Source organism: Capronia epimyces, assembly GCF_000585565.1.
Source record: "Capronia epimyces CBS 606.96 chromosome Unknown aczIQ-supercont1.3, whole genome shotgun sequence".
In the NCBI taxonomy this organism is placed as follows: Eukaryota; Fungi; Ascomycota; class Eurotiomycetes; order Chaetothyriales; family Herpotrichiellaceae; genus Capronia; species Capronia epimyces.
In genome coordinates, this window is record NW_006912906.1 from 2,760,105 (window position 1) to 2,775,441 (window position 15,337).

Below are 15,337 nucleotides of genomic sequence, written 5' to 3' on the forward strand. Positions count from 1 at the left end.
CCTCCGACTGGCTCGGTTTCTTGAATCATCTTGCAGAAGGTTGCAATTGAAAAAGACCGTCCTGGGATCAGCCTGCCATCAATGACGCACCAAGAGGTCAAGTGCCGCAAGCTGCGGACAGCAACCGGAATGGCCTGCTGCGTCGTGCTCTTTCTCCTGGCGGCATATTCTCTCCACAGAAGTCTCCTCTCGTCTACATGGTAAGTCCCGAAAGATGGGACGAGTGGTTCGTTAAATACATGTGTTTCCTCCCTAGCTGACCCCCCACTTCTCGACGGTACAAGACCCCTCTGTCGAACAGCCTCACTGTCCAATTCCTCTTTTCCAGCTATTATTGCTCACTGTCGTGCCCATAGGCTTGAGTTGTTCGGCCAACGCGTCCTTCCTGTCGGGCAAGATTGCTCTGCTTCACCGAGCAAGATGGTGTCGCCAGCTCTTGTCTCGAGCCTACTTCTGGCGTCTTGTCTCGTCAGAGCTCAATCATCAACTGCTGCCCCTCGGGCCTCATCCACGGCGGCGGCTGCATCCCAATTCACACTCCCGGCAAGCGTTGATGAAGGGGCAACTCTCCTGCCTAATGTGTACGACCCAACTGCTCCAGATGCCCAAGTGCACTGTCCTGGCTATACGGCGAGTAACGTGAAGACATCAACTTCAGGTGTAACTGCACATTTGACGTTGGCTGGCACTGCTTGCAATGTCTATGGGACAGACGTCCAGGATCTGGATCTCTTGGTTGAGTATCAAACCAACGCCCGACTACATGTCAGCATTCGTCCATCTCATGTTACTTCACAAAATGAGAGCTGGTATCTTCTTTCTACCGATTACGTCCCCGCTCCCAATCAAGAGAACGGCCAGACGACGACGAGTGATCTGACATTTTCATGGGAAAATACCTCGGAGAGCGGTTTCGGTTTCAACGTGACCCGAAACGGCACTGGCGAAGTTCTTTTCTCAACTACCGGGACCAAGCTGGTATTCGAGAACCAGTTCATTGAACTGGTTACGCATCAAGAGGAGAAATACAACCTTTACGGCCTAGGCGAGGTCATTCACGGCTTGAGATTGGGCAACAACCTAACTCGAACCATCTATGCTGCAGACGTAGGCGATCCTATAGATTACAACCTCTACGGCAGTCATCCGTTCTATCTGCAGACCAAGTACTTTGAGGTCGGAGATCACAACCGTACCACGCTGGTCACTGAGCCACTGGACACCAGCAATGCAACTAGCAATTATACTTCTTTGAGCCATGGAGTCTATTTGCGAAATGCCCATGGAATGGAAGTACTTTTGCGTGCCACAAACGTCACATGGAGGACGCTGGGCGGCAGTCTCGATCTATACTTCTTCTCTGGGCCTACACAGCCTGATGTGACGCAGCAATATCTCAATGTAATCGGCGAGCCAGCTTTACAGAACTACTGGGGCTTCGGTTTCCACCAATGCCGCTGGGGATATCAGAATTGGTCTGTTACGGAGGACGTCGTCAATAATTACGAGCGCTTCGCGATCCCACTGGAGGTCATCTGGAATGATATCGACTACATGAATCACTATCGTGACTTTGACAACGACCCGATCCGTTTCAATTATTCGACTGGATCCGCTTTCCTCAAACGTCTTCACGACCGAGGCCAGCACTACATACCTATCATCGACAGCGCTATTTACGTCCCCAATCCCGCCAACGCCAGCGACGCCTACCAAACTTTCAATGATGGGAACGATACTAACTCCTTCCTCCTTAATCCCGACGGTTCTCTCTACATTGGCGATGTGTGGCCTGGACTGACCTCTTTTCCCGACTGGTCAACAGCGGCGGCGCATACATGGTGGAAAAATCAATTGGTGGCCTGGCATCAGAAACTCCCGGTAGACGGTGCTTGGATTGACATGAGCGAGGTCTCTTCCTTCTGTGTGGGGAGCTGCGGCAGTGGGAATATTTCTCTAAACCCGGTACATCCGCCTTTCAAACTCCCTGGTGAGCCAGGAAATGTTATCTATGACTATCCAGAAGGCTTCAACTTGACAAATGCCACCGAAGCGGCTTCAGCGGCATCGGCATCGCAATCCCAGGCAGAAGCGACAGTGACCGCCTCTAGTACAACTGCTAGTGGGTTGACTTCATCATCGACCAGCTACCTCCGGACCACACCTACCCCAGGACAACGCAATGTCAACCACCCGCCCTATGTACTCAACAACGTTCAAGGGGATCTTGCGGTACATGCGGTCTCCCCGAACGCGACGCATCATAATGGGATTCAAGAATACGACGTTCACAACCTGTTCGGACATCAGATCTTGCAAGCTACCTATGCCGCTCTGGTGGCAGCAATCCCAGGCAAGAGGCCATTCCTCATCGGACGTAGTACTTTTGTTGGCTCTGGCACTGTGGCAGGGCACTGGGGTGGTGACAACATGTCGAAATTCTACTACATGTACTTCTCCATCCCGCAGGCACTGAGTTTTTCACTATTTGGCATTCCCATGTTTGGTGTCGATACGTGCGGCTTCAACGGCAACAGCGACGAAGAGCTGTGCAACCGGTGGATGCAACTGAGTGCCTTTTTCCCCTTCTACCGCAACCACAACACGCTATCGGCAAACTCACAGGAGGCGTATGTCTGGAGCAGTGTCATCGACGCCACCAAAACAGCCATGAATGTGCGCTTCCAGCTGCTCCCTTACCTGTACACGCTGTTCTACAATGCCCACACCAAAGGTGACACTGTGATGCGTGCCTTAGCTTGGGAATTCCCCAACGACCCAACCCTCGCGGACGCAGATCGCCAATTCTTCTTGGGTCCGTCCATCCTCGTGACCCCCGTGCTCACGCAGGGTGCAACAGCCGTGAATGGCGTTTTCCCCGGCCTGGTCGAGGGCACTGCCGTGTATTATGATTGGTACAACAAGACTCCGGTGAGTGTGCCTTCGACTAAAAACACGACCATCGCGGCGCCCTTGGGCCACATCCCGGTCTACATCCGCGGCGGGGTCGTGCTGGCCACGCAGCAGATGGCCCTAACCACCCGTGCGGCTCGAAATACCAGCTGGTCGCTCATCGTGGCCCCGGGCGTTGATGGCAGAGCGTCCGGGTCACTATACCTCGACGACGGCGAGTCTTTGGCGCCCAACGCCACGAAACTGGTCACGTTCTCTGCGGCAATGGGGTCATTGAACGTCACTGTCTCGGGCAACTACACTGGTCAAGATCTCCCGCTGGCTAACCTCACCATCCTCGGAGTCCCCCAACCCCCGCCCAGCAACATTGTCCGAATCAACGGGCAGACTGTGGCCAACAGCACCTACAACACGGCCAGCAAGACCTTGTTCATCAGTGGGTTGGAGCACGTCCTCGGCGGCAAGGTCTGGAGTGCCAACTGGACCTTGTCGTAACCTGGTCGGGTTCAGTGTGAGGGGTGCTCACTGCCTAAGGCCGGTGATGGTATGTAAACCACCGCGATCGTTGGGCAACCAGTATGTAATCTTGACTTCCCGCCTCAGGTGGCCTCAAAAGTTAAACGAACATGTCCGTATCCATATCCATCAAGCCTCGAGCGCTTCTTTCGCTCTTCAAAAATTGAGACTGTGACTGCCCACCCGTTACGGCTAAGTAGAAACGTGGGCCGTGGCGTACAAGGATATAAGAGATTCGTCCACGATCTTCGTTTGAGTGGGCTTAGGGGCCCCTATCCTTAGCCCGTTTGTACAGGAGTGAGACTCAGGGGAGCGTGGTCTGGCTAAGGCTTCATGCACTTGATATCACAATTATACAATAGAGCTTCAGTCGGAGCTATAAGCGGGCTGTCGTCATGGAGAAGATGGGGAAAGGAGACTTCGACAAGTTGCTATGCGGAAACTGACCGACAATCCATTACATCTGCATCACCTCTTTGGAATTGCTTGATCCAGATATTCCGAGTTCATTCCCCATGTTCAGACACAGTATCCCCAAAGGAGGAGCCTAAAGCACCTGCGAGTGGACGGCTGTGCGCCTCGAGAGAAGCCAGCTCAACGAACTCAGTCTGTCCAAACGGATTTCCGTAATTCCACAAATCGCCAGTGTCCGCTAGTAAAAAGAACTCAGCCAGACAGGCCTTGTCCTACACAGTCTGCCTCAATTTGGAGGCATCTCCTCTGCTTGCTCAACTCCCGTCATCCAAGGTTGCATTCACTGCGTGGTACTCGCCGTGTGAAGGCACAGTGCAGAGCTCAATTGGTGGGACATGCTTCACTAGCAGGAGCTCGGCTGTTCGCGTTGTCGCCCTCTTCGTCAGAAGAGTCTTCCACTCTCTTCCCTTCCAATCTTGCCAATTTGTCATTCTGCTTCTTTAACATTCTCAACAATTCTGTCTGTATGGTTTGAAATGACCGCTCTGTTTGCTCGAGCTGTTGCCTGGCAAGGTCGAGGATTGTTTCCCGGGCGGTTGTCACTAGAACGGCCATATCGGTCGGATCAACTCCTGTCTCTCGTTGGAGATCTTTTGTCACCCGTGCGATTCGAGCGGTTGGAAGGCTTTCCCGGAGCTTGTTGATGGCATTGGCTTCAATCTCGCCGGCCCGCCGAGAAGAAATCTCCTCGTCATATTGGCGCTTTCGTTTCCGAGACTGAGTTACTGTGAATTCGATTAGCAAGTGCCTCCGAGAGGGAATAAAGTAAAGTCGGAGTAATCCAGGGAATGATGTACCTGGCTCCTGATCCTTGGGTTCGTATTTGACTTCCTTTGGTCTCTTGTCTTCCACCGACTCCTCCATATCATTTTTAGGCTTCTCTTTGACCTTCTTAGACTTCTTCTTGTCCTTGCCATTCTCCGACTTGTTGTGCTCCTTCTTTCTGTTAGGCTTCTTGTTGGCCTCTGCCTCTGCCTCTTCAAGCTGCTGCTTTTCCTTCTTCTCCTTGGACTTCTTTTTCCGCTTCTCTTTTACTTCCTTCTGACCTGGAGTTGGTGTCTCAACTTGCCCATCTTCTGCACTTTCTCCAGCCGTTTCCTCCGCTTCTAGTTTGCTTGAAAATACCGGTCGGCTACTGGCACGATTTTTGGCCAGAGCCAGTTGCTGGAACAGATAGGCCGGATTGGACTTTGGGTCTTGTGGAACTGCAACTGTGCTTGCCCTGCCGCTGAATGATGGTGAAAGGGGCGTAGGCCTGACTGGTAGGGCGGTGGAGCGTGGAACCCATGGGTCAGATTGAGTGAGATCGATGAAGTTCTGTACAGGACGATGGGGTCGTTGAGGGGTGGCACTTGCGTGACGCCGACCTATCTCTCGGTTTTTGTTTCTGGCCATTGCTTCAGTGTTTCACTGCGGAAAGGCTTTACTATGATGAGCTCGCTGTCTGCCTCGAGCTGCGATCATGAAAGTCGTAGGTGGTGTGAGAATGCTCTCGAGGACAAGGAGTCAATTGAGGTGAGGTGAAAGTGAGATTACGATCTCTTAGACTGATGCGTTCACTTCACAAGACAGTGAGCGTGCCTGCGAGGAAAAGGACTCGAGCAGAGGAAAGCGAACATGTAGCTCTTGTCCATTCTGACCCGCCTCCAGGGCGAGTTTGTTAACAATCGTAGCTGATGGATTGTCAATCCAAACAATCACAATCTGACGACTGTGGGAAAGAGCACATGGCAAAGAACGGAAGGAAGTTTGAGGATGCAGTCCAATATCACACACAACGAGGCAAGATGTCAACATGGATTCAATGCTCACCACAGGAGGCAGCCTGCGCGGAGTAGATACTGTCTGCATCCGCATCTGGATTTTGAGGTTCTTCTCGATTCATAGTATAGGCTGTACCTACGTAGCACACTCATAAGAGGTTTGAATGCACAGCCTCCCTTCTCTGCTGTGTCATTGCCATGGGTTCGGTTCATCTCACTTAGACGGCTAGCAGTTCTCTTGCCTTGCCCACCTTCTCAACTTTGTCCCAGTTATGCCAGATTTCGGCTTTCATCTCCTTCAGCCGTTTGTGCATCCTCCACAAATCGCCCATGTCCTTGTCGTCTCGCTCCTTCTCGTCCACTTGTGAGATCTTATCATACAGATCCTTGTATCGCTTGTAATACTTTTGAAACCGCCTCGCCTCCTCTATTATGTCTTGCCTGTTCGGTCCCGGCTTGTCCGGTGAGGATGAGCGTTCCGAGTCTGCTCTGATCGGGGGTGGTTGTTTCAGATGTTCAGGCTTGCCATCAGGAACCGGGCTAAGAAAAGCCGAGGTTGGTTGCTGCCTCTTCGCAGGGCGCTCATCTTCTGCTGGAGCTGCTTTGCGTTTGATCGGACACTTGTCTGAACTCTTTCCAACTGGCACATTGCGACCTTTGTCAGAAATGACCGGAGAGTATTTGTCTCCGGCCCCGCGCTGTGTTCGTGGCATATCTGTACCTGAAGGCGGAGACGAAGGAGCTGAAGATTGATTTGAAGCCTTGCTAGAATTAGAATTGTCGAGATCGGTAGACGTGGTCGGAGGGGAAGATCCCAGAGGAGAGGGCTTTTGTGGTGAACTATCGTGGCGCGGCCTGGGTGAAATGCGTGATGCCGAGCTGTCCGGCTTCTGGTGAGGCTTCAATGACTTGGTAGAGTTCAATGCAGCAGGCTGAGACTTTTCGTTCCCGCTGCTGGTGCTGGAGGAAGAACCGGAGAAGGATGTTTTGTGAGATGCCTTTTTTGGAGGTGATACAGTCTGTGATAACTGTGTTGATCCGGGCTGTCCGGGTTCGGATTTTCTGTTCATACTCGAACCTGTCTTCGAGGGTGGTGACTTCGGCTTGGCAACGTCGACATCAACAGCATCGGCCTCTTCGTCTGAATCTTCTATGCGTTCTGAAGACTTGAACTTGCCCTCTTGCTTCGTGGTCTTGCTCTGCGACTGCGTCGATTCCTTCTCTGCTCGGGGAGTTCCATTGGATTCTGTCTTCGCGGGTGTTCTCGATGCCCCAGCCTTGTCCTTGAGCTTCTTCTGCGTCCCCAATGTATCCTTCTTGGTCTTGGACCCGACTTGGTCTCGCTCAGACACTTCAGCTTTGGTTTCATTGCTATCATCGCCTTGACGCTCGGGCTTGGATGGAACACGCTTGTCAAAATTGAGCTTCGAGAGAACCTTCCCTTTTCCTCGTTCATCTGGGGGCAACAACAGCTGCCACAGATTATCTCTCTTTTCCACTCGCATTCGATCATAGGCTTGAATGGCATGATCGATCGCTGACTGTCGGTCCTCGGTTGAGCGATATGGAAATTTAAACACATCCAGTTCACGATAGGTCTTCTCCTTCAATTCCTTCAGTCCATCGCCCCGTGGACACTCACGGGCAACCTTGTCGAGCAGCTTTTCACAATCATCCATTGTGCAATGGAGCTGGGCACAAATCGTCTTCGGAGTCATTGGTTTGACAGCAAGAAGATGCACGAGTGGAATCCGTATAGCGTCAAGCCGTATTCTGTCCTTCGGGGACAGTCCGGAGGACGAGGGAGCTGATGTCGGTCCTTGTCTGGGAGAGTAAGATGCACTTAAAAACGGAGTGGATGGTGTCGATCTTGCTAACCCTCCCAGGAAGTGGTCCTTTCTGAGAGCAGAGTTCTGTCCCAGCAGGGAAGATGGCTTATTTTCTTTTCGTCGTGCATGTCGCATAGTCTCTTTCCCATCCACGATACTGGTCTCATTTGATGCCCTCTGCTCCTGGATGGATCTGAGTGTATTTTCGAGGGCCGCTAACGCCTCATCGCTTCCTCCGGTGTCTTCCTCGGCCTTCTGTACCTCAAGTCTGTGGCTCAGCCGTCCAGAGAAATAGAGAGGGCGAGTTTTGTCGGAGGATTTGGTAAAGAGCTCTGAAGGGAAGGGGTCGACACTGCTTGTCAAGGGTATTGACCTTTTCCCAAATTGCACGGCTGGCCTCTTGCCACATCGAAGTCGAACCTGCTCGTTACTCCTCAAGGACCGCAGTATTTCTTTGGTCACACTCTCCACCAAGTCTAACCGATAGACTTGTTGTGCTTCTTTTGAATGTTCATCTTCTGAATCCGGCCTCGGCTTATTCTGAAGAACGAGTCCCTCGGGAGGGATATTCAGGGAATTCATTTTGACTGCTCGAGTCTAGGATCTTCTCAAGGTAGGGCAGTTGTGCTGAACCGCGGTAGGGTCATTCCGGGCTTTGACAATCAGACAGTCGAGTCAAGGGCGATAAGCAGTTAACGCCAGGTCACTTGCTGCATAGCAGTGACAGCAGCTGGCTGCCAGCTTCATGACAGACTTGGAAATAAAGAAGTGAAGCTGTGAATGAGTTCACGTTGGGCAACAATGCCGTGAAGGAACAAAGAGCAGAGCAGAGCAGGTCGAGGGACGAGGATGGGAGGCCAAACGAGACATACAGCATGCTGACGATTGGAGGGAGCACTCCACATCTGCAACCACCACTGGTAGGAGACTGGCACTGCTACTAAACCACCCGATCTTGGAAGGCACGCGGTCGGACACTGCAGTGGGACGAACACGGGCGCCTTTGCAGTGGGCACCGGCGGGAGCGGCACCCCCTCACGCACGCCTTCACTTGGCTGAGCTCGCCTACAACTTGAGGAAGACTGAAGAATGAAGAGAGAGCCAAAGAGCCCTAAGCCTCTAAGACGGGCCCCAGGCGATGGCATACAGGGGTACCCGCCGCAGTGGAGGGACCGTGAAGGAGCTCACTGGCTCCCCGAGACCTATCCAGTCTTCGGCACCCAGGTTGGTGAGCAGCTGGGCAACTCTCTAGGCCAGCTGCGGCTAGCCCGCCGCCTTTCCGGGGCCTAGGGTCACCCATTTGTCTTTTGTGTCAGCACTGGCAAAGCTGCACCGGGCGACCATCCATGCATCATGTGTGCACTGTGCATTGTGCACCCTTAGCTCAGGCTCTGGCCAGCCCTCCAATGCCGTCCACATACGGAGCACTCTATATTCTCTGTACAGAGTATGTCCGGGCAAAGGGGAATAGTGCTGACGTTCCAGACTGTCACACTGGGCAGCCTCGACGAGGCGAAGCAAGGAGACCTGAAACGGGGCGTTTTAGGAATCAACCTGAGACCACGGACTGACAACGGAAGGTAGGGAATCAGGTATGGGGACAGCTAAGGGCTTGGGAACGGGCGTCAAAAGTCGCCACCTCCCCTTCGCTTGGTGTGAAGGGCATCAAATCGTTCGAGATCGGCCGGGTGCCAATGTATCACAGCCAGCGTGTCAGGACCCGGCTGAATATTGCCAGCTAATTTGACTCGAGTCTTCTGCAAGTTGACATATGCTTATCATAGTTGCTGCAAGGACCACCAACACTGCGATTGTGAGCGTTCTACAGAGTACGGAGTACAGAGCACAGAGGTACGGCAGGCTAGCACCGGTTTGCCTTGCAGAGAACGGAAGGTTGTGTTACAGTACGGAATAGGCGACAGGACCGTGCAGAAGGCCCAGCCGGAGAACAATGAAAATGGCAAGATCTGACTGTTGGCAAAGCTGGCAGAAGACTGCCCAAGGTCTGTCCACCCTTGCTACCTAAAGTCTAAGGTTACGTAGGGTAAAGTATAGATCTGGTATGCTAGAAGAAAGATTGATCTATGAAACCTGTTCTCGAGGGATGTCTTTAGGTAGGTACAGAATAGTGCCTAGACCCTGAGGGGTGCTGGGAGGCTGGCAGTCCTGCAAGCACATATCTCACCATTCCAGCGACAACTTCAGTAGGATGTCTCGTGCATTGTTGGATCGAATGACAGGATCTAACCGTACTACGCACCTACTACGAGTTATGTATCCGTATACCCGTACATTTGGAGTTCGCTGCCTGCGGAAGGACGGAGATGGTTCGGCAACCCATCCACCACCTTTCCGGGCGGCTTCTAGGCGAGAGGCTCGAGGATCGAGTGCTTCTGCCTCCTAAATAAGCCTCAAGGGTCAACGCCGTATCGGCTGACTAAGGCACAATGGGACTAGGACTATTGGGGAGTAGTTGGATATTTTAGTATCTTAGTACTATCCCACTCGCTTTCCCGCTTAGCTGCGGCAAATGTATCACAACAGTTTCTCGGCGCTCTCTGAAGCGGACATGATGTATCATTGCATTGTCGTGAGGGCCGAGTCGACATTTGATAGCCCTTGCCCTTGACAAGATGTCATTAGGTAAGTTCGGGCTGGGTGCGACTGCACTCGCCGGAGGCGTTGCTGCCGCTTACCAGAGTCTGTAGAAAGCGCTAACTCGATGGTCCATCCAGCCTTGGATGAAAAGATTCTGGAAGATGTCGCCAGGACTGGCGAGATGGACTAGTATGCCCTCTCCGCTCTGCTCTGTCAAGACCAAATACTGACCGTACCAGTGACAAATGGCCGTCATTGATCGAGCCTCTGCTCGAGCGCCTCAGCCAGGTATGCGCAGTCGAGTGCCTGTCGCGGGTCAGATTCATCGATATTGACACCTTCACAGATTGTCTACACCGAATTTCCTCTGCCGCGACCGTATCCCGATACCACCAGACCCCCGCCGGCATCCTCACCCATCCAAGCCCGAGACCCTAATAATATCACCCAGACACCGTCGACTCCCATCAGAACGCTACCTCCCGTGCCTCCCTTCCCAAATTCGTCAGCAAGCCGTGTGCCGGATTCACTCCCTCCCTCTCAAGATCTGTTGTCTGACTCCTCGAATGAACTTCCCCCTCTTGTACTTCAAATCTTCAACAGCGTCACCCACACCTTACGAACATCATTCTTCCAAAGACCACCTCATACCGTTCAACGGCTGGCGGAGTTGGTATTATACCCTACGAAACATTACAAGACGCTTCCAGCTTGGCTTCGTGCAGTTGACCGTGTTGTTAGTGTCAGTAGCACGGCAGATATCTTCCCTCTTTCAGATACACTGGCTGTGGTCAACGGCGTCAACGGTGACGGTGGAGGAGGGATACTCTGGAACAACAGCGATAATAGGAATGGTTACGACAATAATTCTCTGGGGAGTGATGAAAGCTTGGGAGGAGCACTTCTCACGCCCATACCATGGTTGCGCAACGGAATTACCGGTGAAGATTCCGGCGAAGAGTCGACACAATTGGATTCCCATAGCGGTTCAAGTACAGACGGCTTGGGCGAGCCTTTGATTACACTATCCTCCGACCGGGTCGATATGGACCCATTGGTCCCGGAAAGAGCCGACGGTGCTGTCACCCAGGGCGAACTGATGCGCATGGAACAAGAGGCCGGTGTGGTCCCTTTGACCCAGAATCCTCACCATACGAATGCTGGCAGGACAATGGCAGGAGCCGAACATGGGCTATACATGGGGGAGGAGGGGGAGGAGGATGGTCTTGTGCCGCATGCACGTGGACCCGACGTGGTGGGAGCTGTGGATGTGGGTCGAGTTGATGGTCAGGACGTTCAGATTCGCATCGGTAGTCCACCTGGTGAAGGAGATGACAATAAGGCCGATCCGAATGATGCACAGACAGTGCTTCCGGGGTATGACACCTCGAACATCAGTACAGATGCGACAGCCTCGTCGGCAGGGGATTCTGAAGGGTTCGAAATCGTGCTCAAGGATGCCACTGAGAATTCTGAAGCTGATGGAATGCAGCTCGATGACATCGAACAACTAGCCGATAGGGACTATCAGCACACAACGGATGAACAAGACGGGGACATTGTACTCGTTGATGCAAATGGGAGAACTGAGGACGAACCAGGCCAGACAGCTGATGTTCCGAGTGAAAGCGTCGGTCCTGATGGCGTGGATTCCTCTAGAGCACCTTGAATCTTTGTCAGGAGGGCTTAGGCCGAGCAGGCCGAGCAGGCCGAGCAGGCCGAGTATCTTCTGTCACGAACCAAGAGGGCATTTCGCCAAGGCGGCCTCACTAGCTATCACAAAGCTACTCATCAGATGAGAAGAATTCAGCCCACAGGTGGGCTGAATTCGTGCATGGAACTCCAGGTTGATGCGGTGAGGATTTCATTGCAGATGCACGCTGGAGTGGTCTAGAACTGACAACAGATTCGGTTGCAGACTGAGAAACTACTCATGGGGGACCAAATAGGTATGTCGATTTTCTTCTTGAGGGATAGCATCGAGTTTTCTCTCGGACTCTGCCACCGTCTAGACCACAAATAAAATGAAGGGTTTAAAGGCCAGCCGATGATGAAAGCTGTCTCCAAGCCCAGAGAAATCATAATCTCACAAGATATCATGTGTATATAGGTGTGCACTCCGTATTATGGACGCCGTATACCTTATGTTCGTATCACAGGCTATAATCCATTTCATGCGTGGGCTTCATGGTTACATGGTTCTCATAACGCCAATATGCTCTCCATGTGCGGCATATTCCAACTTGCATAAACTCCACATGTTTCTGGTGGTTCCATTCAAATCACAACATTTGCTAAAACATTAGGCGTGGGCATCAGCTTCTCCTTCTCAGGAGTATGTTATCTTTCCTGCAAAACCGCGTGATCCCAGCCGGGGGGGAAGGGAGCCTTGCTAAGAAGAGAAGGTTCGTGTTTCTTGATATTCGTTCCGTCAGTGGCATCAGGTAGCCAGCCGGAGGGGTTAGATTCTGCACATTCATTACGTCGTGTCGGGTCCAGCAACTCTGGAGTGCCAGTGGAAAGTCGTACATAGATGGGGCTGGGCCATGCATAGCCTGCATTGCTGGACTGGTAGGAAGGGGAGGCGCTAGGTTGACATGTGAAAGGTTGCCTCTTCAAAGGCAGAATCACAGCCTCTAATATGGCGGCTGGTGGCGGGATAGAATCGAAACCGCGGAGCTGTGGAGGCCGTGTGCACCGGCCCGCGGGCGCCGGACCTCACATCCGGGGGCGGGCGGAGAACCTCGGCCCGCCTTGTGTGTGGTAAATAGCTCGTCTGGGTATCATCTTGGACATCTTGTCTGCACAGATGCTCTTCGAGGAGGCTGACTTCAGATACAGCTGACCGACTCTAGCTGGTTGAGTTCCCCATTAAGCGCCGACTCGGCACAAGGCAGAGTAAAGCTTGGTGGTGGCTGAGGGCGTTCTCCCGTCAAAGGGCGCTTTTCGTCGAGAGATACCCGGCACCAACGATCTCTTAGGATCGGCGGACTCCCGCTACTCAATTGATGTCGACTCGGTGGAATTTGACTCCTTGACGGGAGTCGAGCTGGGTGGCCCTGGTATTGGCGCTGTATTGGCGGTGGAGCTGCTGGCATCCGGCGCAGTGGAAGACACATCAGTATTGGCGCCAGCGCCGCTTTTCTTCTTCTCCTTCTTCGCCCACCGTAAACCGCAGGCATTGCAGAGCGTTTTTGGCCCATTGGGACCTTTTCGCCATTCTGGGCTGTCGAGCGTCCCGCAATCCGTACAGACGTACTCATCAGCACTCTTGACCTTCTTCTGTCGTTTGTCCGCATACGAATACCGTGCCTCGTTTTTCTCGAACGGGATTTCAATACCCGCGTCACCGCGTATAAGTGCAGGAGAATTGCCCCCCGTTGATATACCATGAGATCTCTCGCCCTCACGATACCGGAGCCCGGTCATCATCTCGATAGAATCGACGTGAGATGAGCCCTCATACCGCGCCATCTTGTCCCGTATGCTGTCTGGTCGAACATACGCGTTGGCTTCGTCAAGAGCCTCCCGAGTAAGGGCAACATTCGATACGGTGGGCTTAGCTGGTGGCGGCATGCCGTTGTAGTCCTGGTATTCAGACTTGGAGACTACAGACGGCGAGCGCGGTGTCATATCGGCTGAATTGGAGTTCGTCCGTGAGCTGACTGTTGCGGATTGTTTGTGATAGTGCTCCTGCTGGAGCTCCAGGTCTTCGGCCTCTTCTCGCTTTAAGTTAGCAATCCTGGCCTGGAGGCGGACGTTCTCGATTTTATGTTCCAGAAATGAATCCAGAAGCTCCGAGTTTTTGTTCGGGTATGGTCGTGCCATCATGAAAAACCCCCTACAGATGCCAGCAGGGCTGACCGGATAACCAGACAGCTCCATTTGCCCAACTTCGGGCGTGAGATGAGGGTGACCATGGCATTCAAAAATGCGGAACTTCTGCTCGGCGGTGCGGAAACGGTGAAAGAAGCGTAGAGTGTTACCCGTGGCAATGCTCTCATTGAACTCTTGAATGAACAGGTTTGAGTCGTCGGGATGGATAAAATCTGATATAGGTTTCCCTACTAGATCAGCCGCATCGTACCCTGTCAGGTTCTTGGCCGAGGGCGAGACATAGAGAAGCCGGCCATCGGGGGTTAAAATGTACATCAAGTCTTTGAGCTCCTCGATCACGCGCTGGGACCAATTTCGCCTCTTGGTGAATTCGGTTAGAGTGCTACCGGAGTTTTGGGAGCTCTGGACCGCAAAACCAGCGGGTAAGGGCCCGGCGCCTGCATTGTTGGCAGGCATATTATCAGCGGAGTCAGTCTTGCCTGAGATCTCTTGGAGTAGGTTGTGTGGAACTAGAGTAGTTTCGTCGAAAGTAGAGTGTGGAATAACAGTCATGTCGAGGGTCAGGCCATCGGCAAAAAAGCCCATATCGGCATTGCTGACCAAGGAGGCGTCCAACATGCCCTGCTGGAGATCGAAGGACGAACCCATGACAGACGTCGGGTCAGGCTGGTAAGTCCCCATTGTGGGCGGCGACAAGATCAGTGGGTCTGACACAGTGCGCTGCTGCTCGACCGCAGCTGAAGCTCGCCAGGGCCAGGACCAAGGAGGACACTGGACACTGGACAGCACGGGTACGCCGTAGTCGAACAATCACGGTCCTCCTGGTGCACCTAAAAGTGTGGGGGACCTGCGTTGGGCGTGGCCAAATCGAAGATGCGACAGGCGTTCGACCGCATAGGCTGTAGCAGCGGAAAAGACTGCCGGCTAGAGTGTCGGCCTCGCTGTTTCGCTGGGATGTGGTTTGACGACGTGCAACGGGTGGAGAGAATCAAAGATCGAAGTTTCGTGTCCAGATCAAGAATTCGGATTGCAATCGCATTTTGGCCAAGGTGCTACGTGCGACTAGTGTGCCACGTGACAGCGCGTAGATGGCCTTGCTCCCTTGGGACTAGCGTCAGGCATCCGCAGCGCTGAACTGCCCGTGGAGCACGTGCACGGTGCTGGTCCTCCATATCTGCGTACTGCAGTACTGGTACATACTGCGTTGCTTCATCCTCACCCCAAAGCAACTGCATCAGCCATCAGCCATCGTGGCCTCTCTCTCACTGCACACCATCAAACCATTCCAGCCAGTCTCCTTCCGTGACTCTCTGCCGCTGTCAAATAATGACCACAGGTTCTGACGGTTCCAGTGGGCTAGCTTCTTCTTCCAGCTCACCCCTCTCCGCCTCGTTGGTCCGTTCGGCC

General features: G+C 53.1%; 5 protein-coding genes across 5 annotated transcripts; 2 read left to right on the forward strand and 3 right to left on the reverse strand.

The window, feature by feature from the left end:
- Positions 1 to 420: 420 nt before the first annotated feature.
- Positions 421 to 3,408, forward strand: A1O3_04272 (alpha-glucosidase; the record flags this gene model as incomplete). The annotated part of the gene is made up of 1 exon (XM_007734402.1): positions 421 to 3,408. One exon carries the CDS (start codon positions 421 to 423, stop codon positions 3,406 to 3,408), a length of 2,988 nt encoding a protein of 995 aa, XP_007732592.1.
- An 816-nt stretch (positions 3,409 to 4,224) lies between these two features.
- A1O3_04273 (uncharacterized protein) lies at positions 4,225 to 5,298 on the reverse strand (the record flags this gene model as incomplete). Its single annotated transcript, XM_007734403.1, has 1 exon — positions 4,225 to 5,298. The coding sequence occupies one exon, from the start codon at positions 5,296 to 5,298 to the stop codon at positions 4,225 to 4,227; it is 1,074 nt and encodes a 357-aa protein (XP_007732593.1).
- Positions 5,299 to 5,884: 586 nt separating this feature from the next.
- A1O3_04274 (uncharacterized protein) lies at positions 5,885 to 8,077 on the reverse strand (the record flags this gene model as incomplete). Its single annotated transcript, XM_007734404.1, has 1 exon — positions 5,885 to 8,077. The coding sequence occupies one exon, from the start codon at positions 8,075 to 8,077 to the stop codon at positions 5,885 to 5,887; it is 2,193 nt and encodes a 730-aa protein (XP_007732594.1).
- Positions 8,078 to 10,217: 2,140 nt separating this feature from the next.
- Positions 10,218 to 11,762, forward strand: A1O3_04275 (uncharacterized protein; the record flags this gene model as incomplete). The annotated part of the gene is made up of 3 exons (XM_007734405.1): positions 10,218 to 10,282; positions 10,333 to 10,381; positions 10,440 to 11,762. 3 exons carry the CDS (start codon positions 10,218 to 10,220, stop codon positions 11,760 to 11,762), a joined length of 1,437 nt encoding a protein of 478 aa, XP_007732595.1.
- Positions 11,763 to 13,090: 1,328 nt separating this feature from the next.
- A1O3_04276 (uncharacterized protein) lies at positions 13,091 to 14,611 on the reverse strand (the record flags this gene model as incomplete). Its single annotated transcript, XM_007734406.1, has 1 exon — positions 13,091 to 14,611. One exon carries the CDS (start codon positions 14,609 to 14,611, stop codon positions 13,091 to 13,093), a length of 1,521 nt encoding a protein of 506 aa, XP_007732596.1.
- Positions 14,612 to 15,337: the final 726 nt, after the last annotated feature.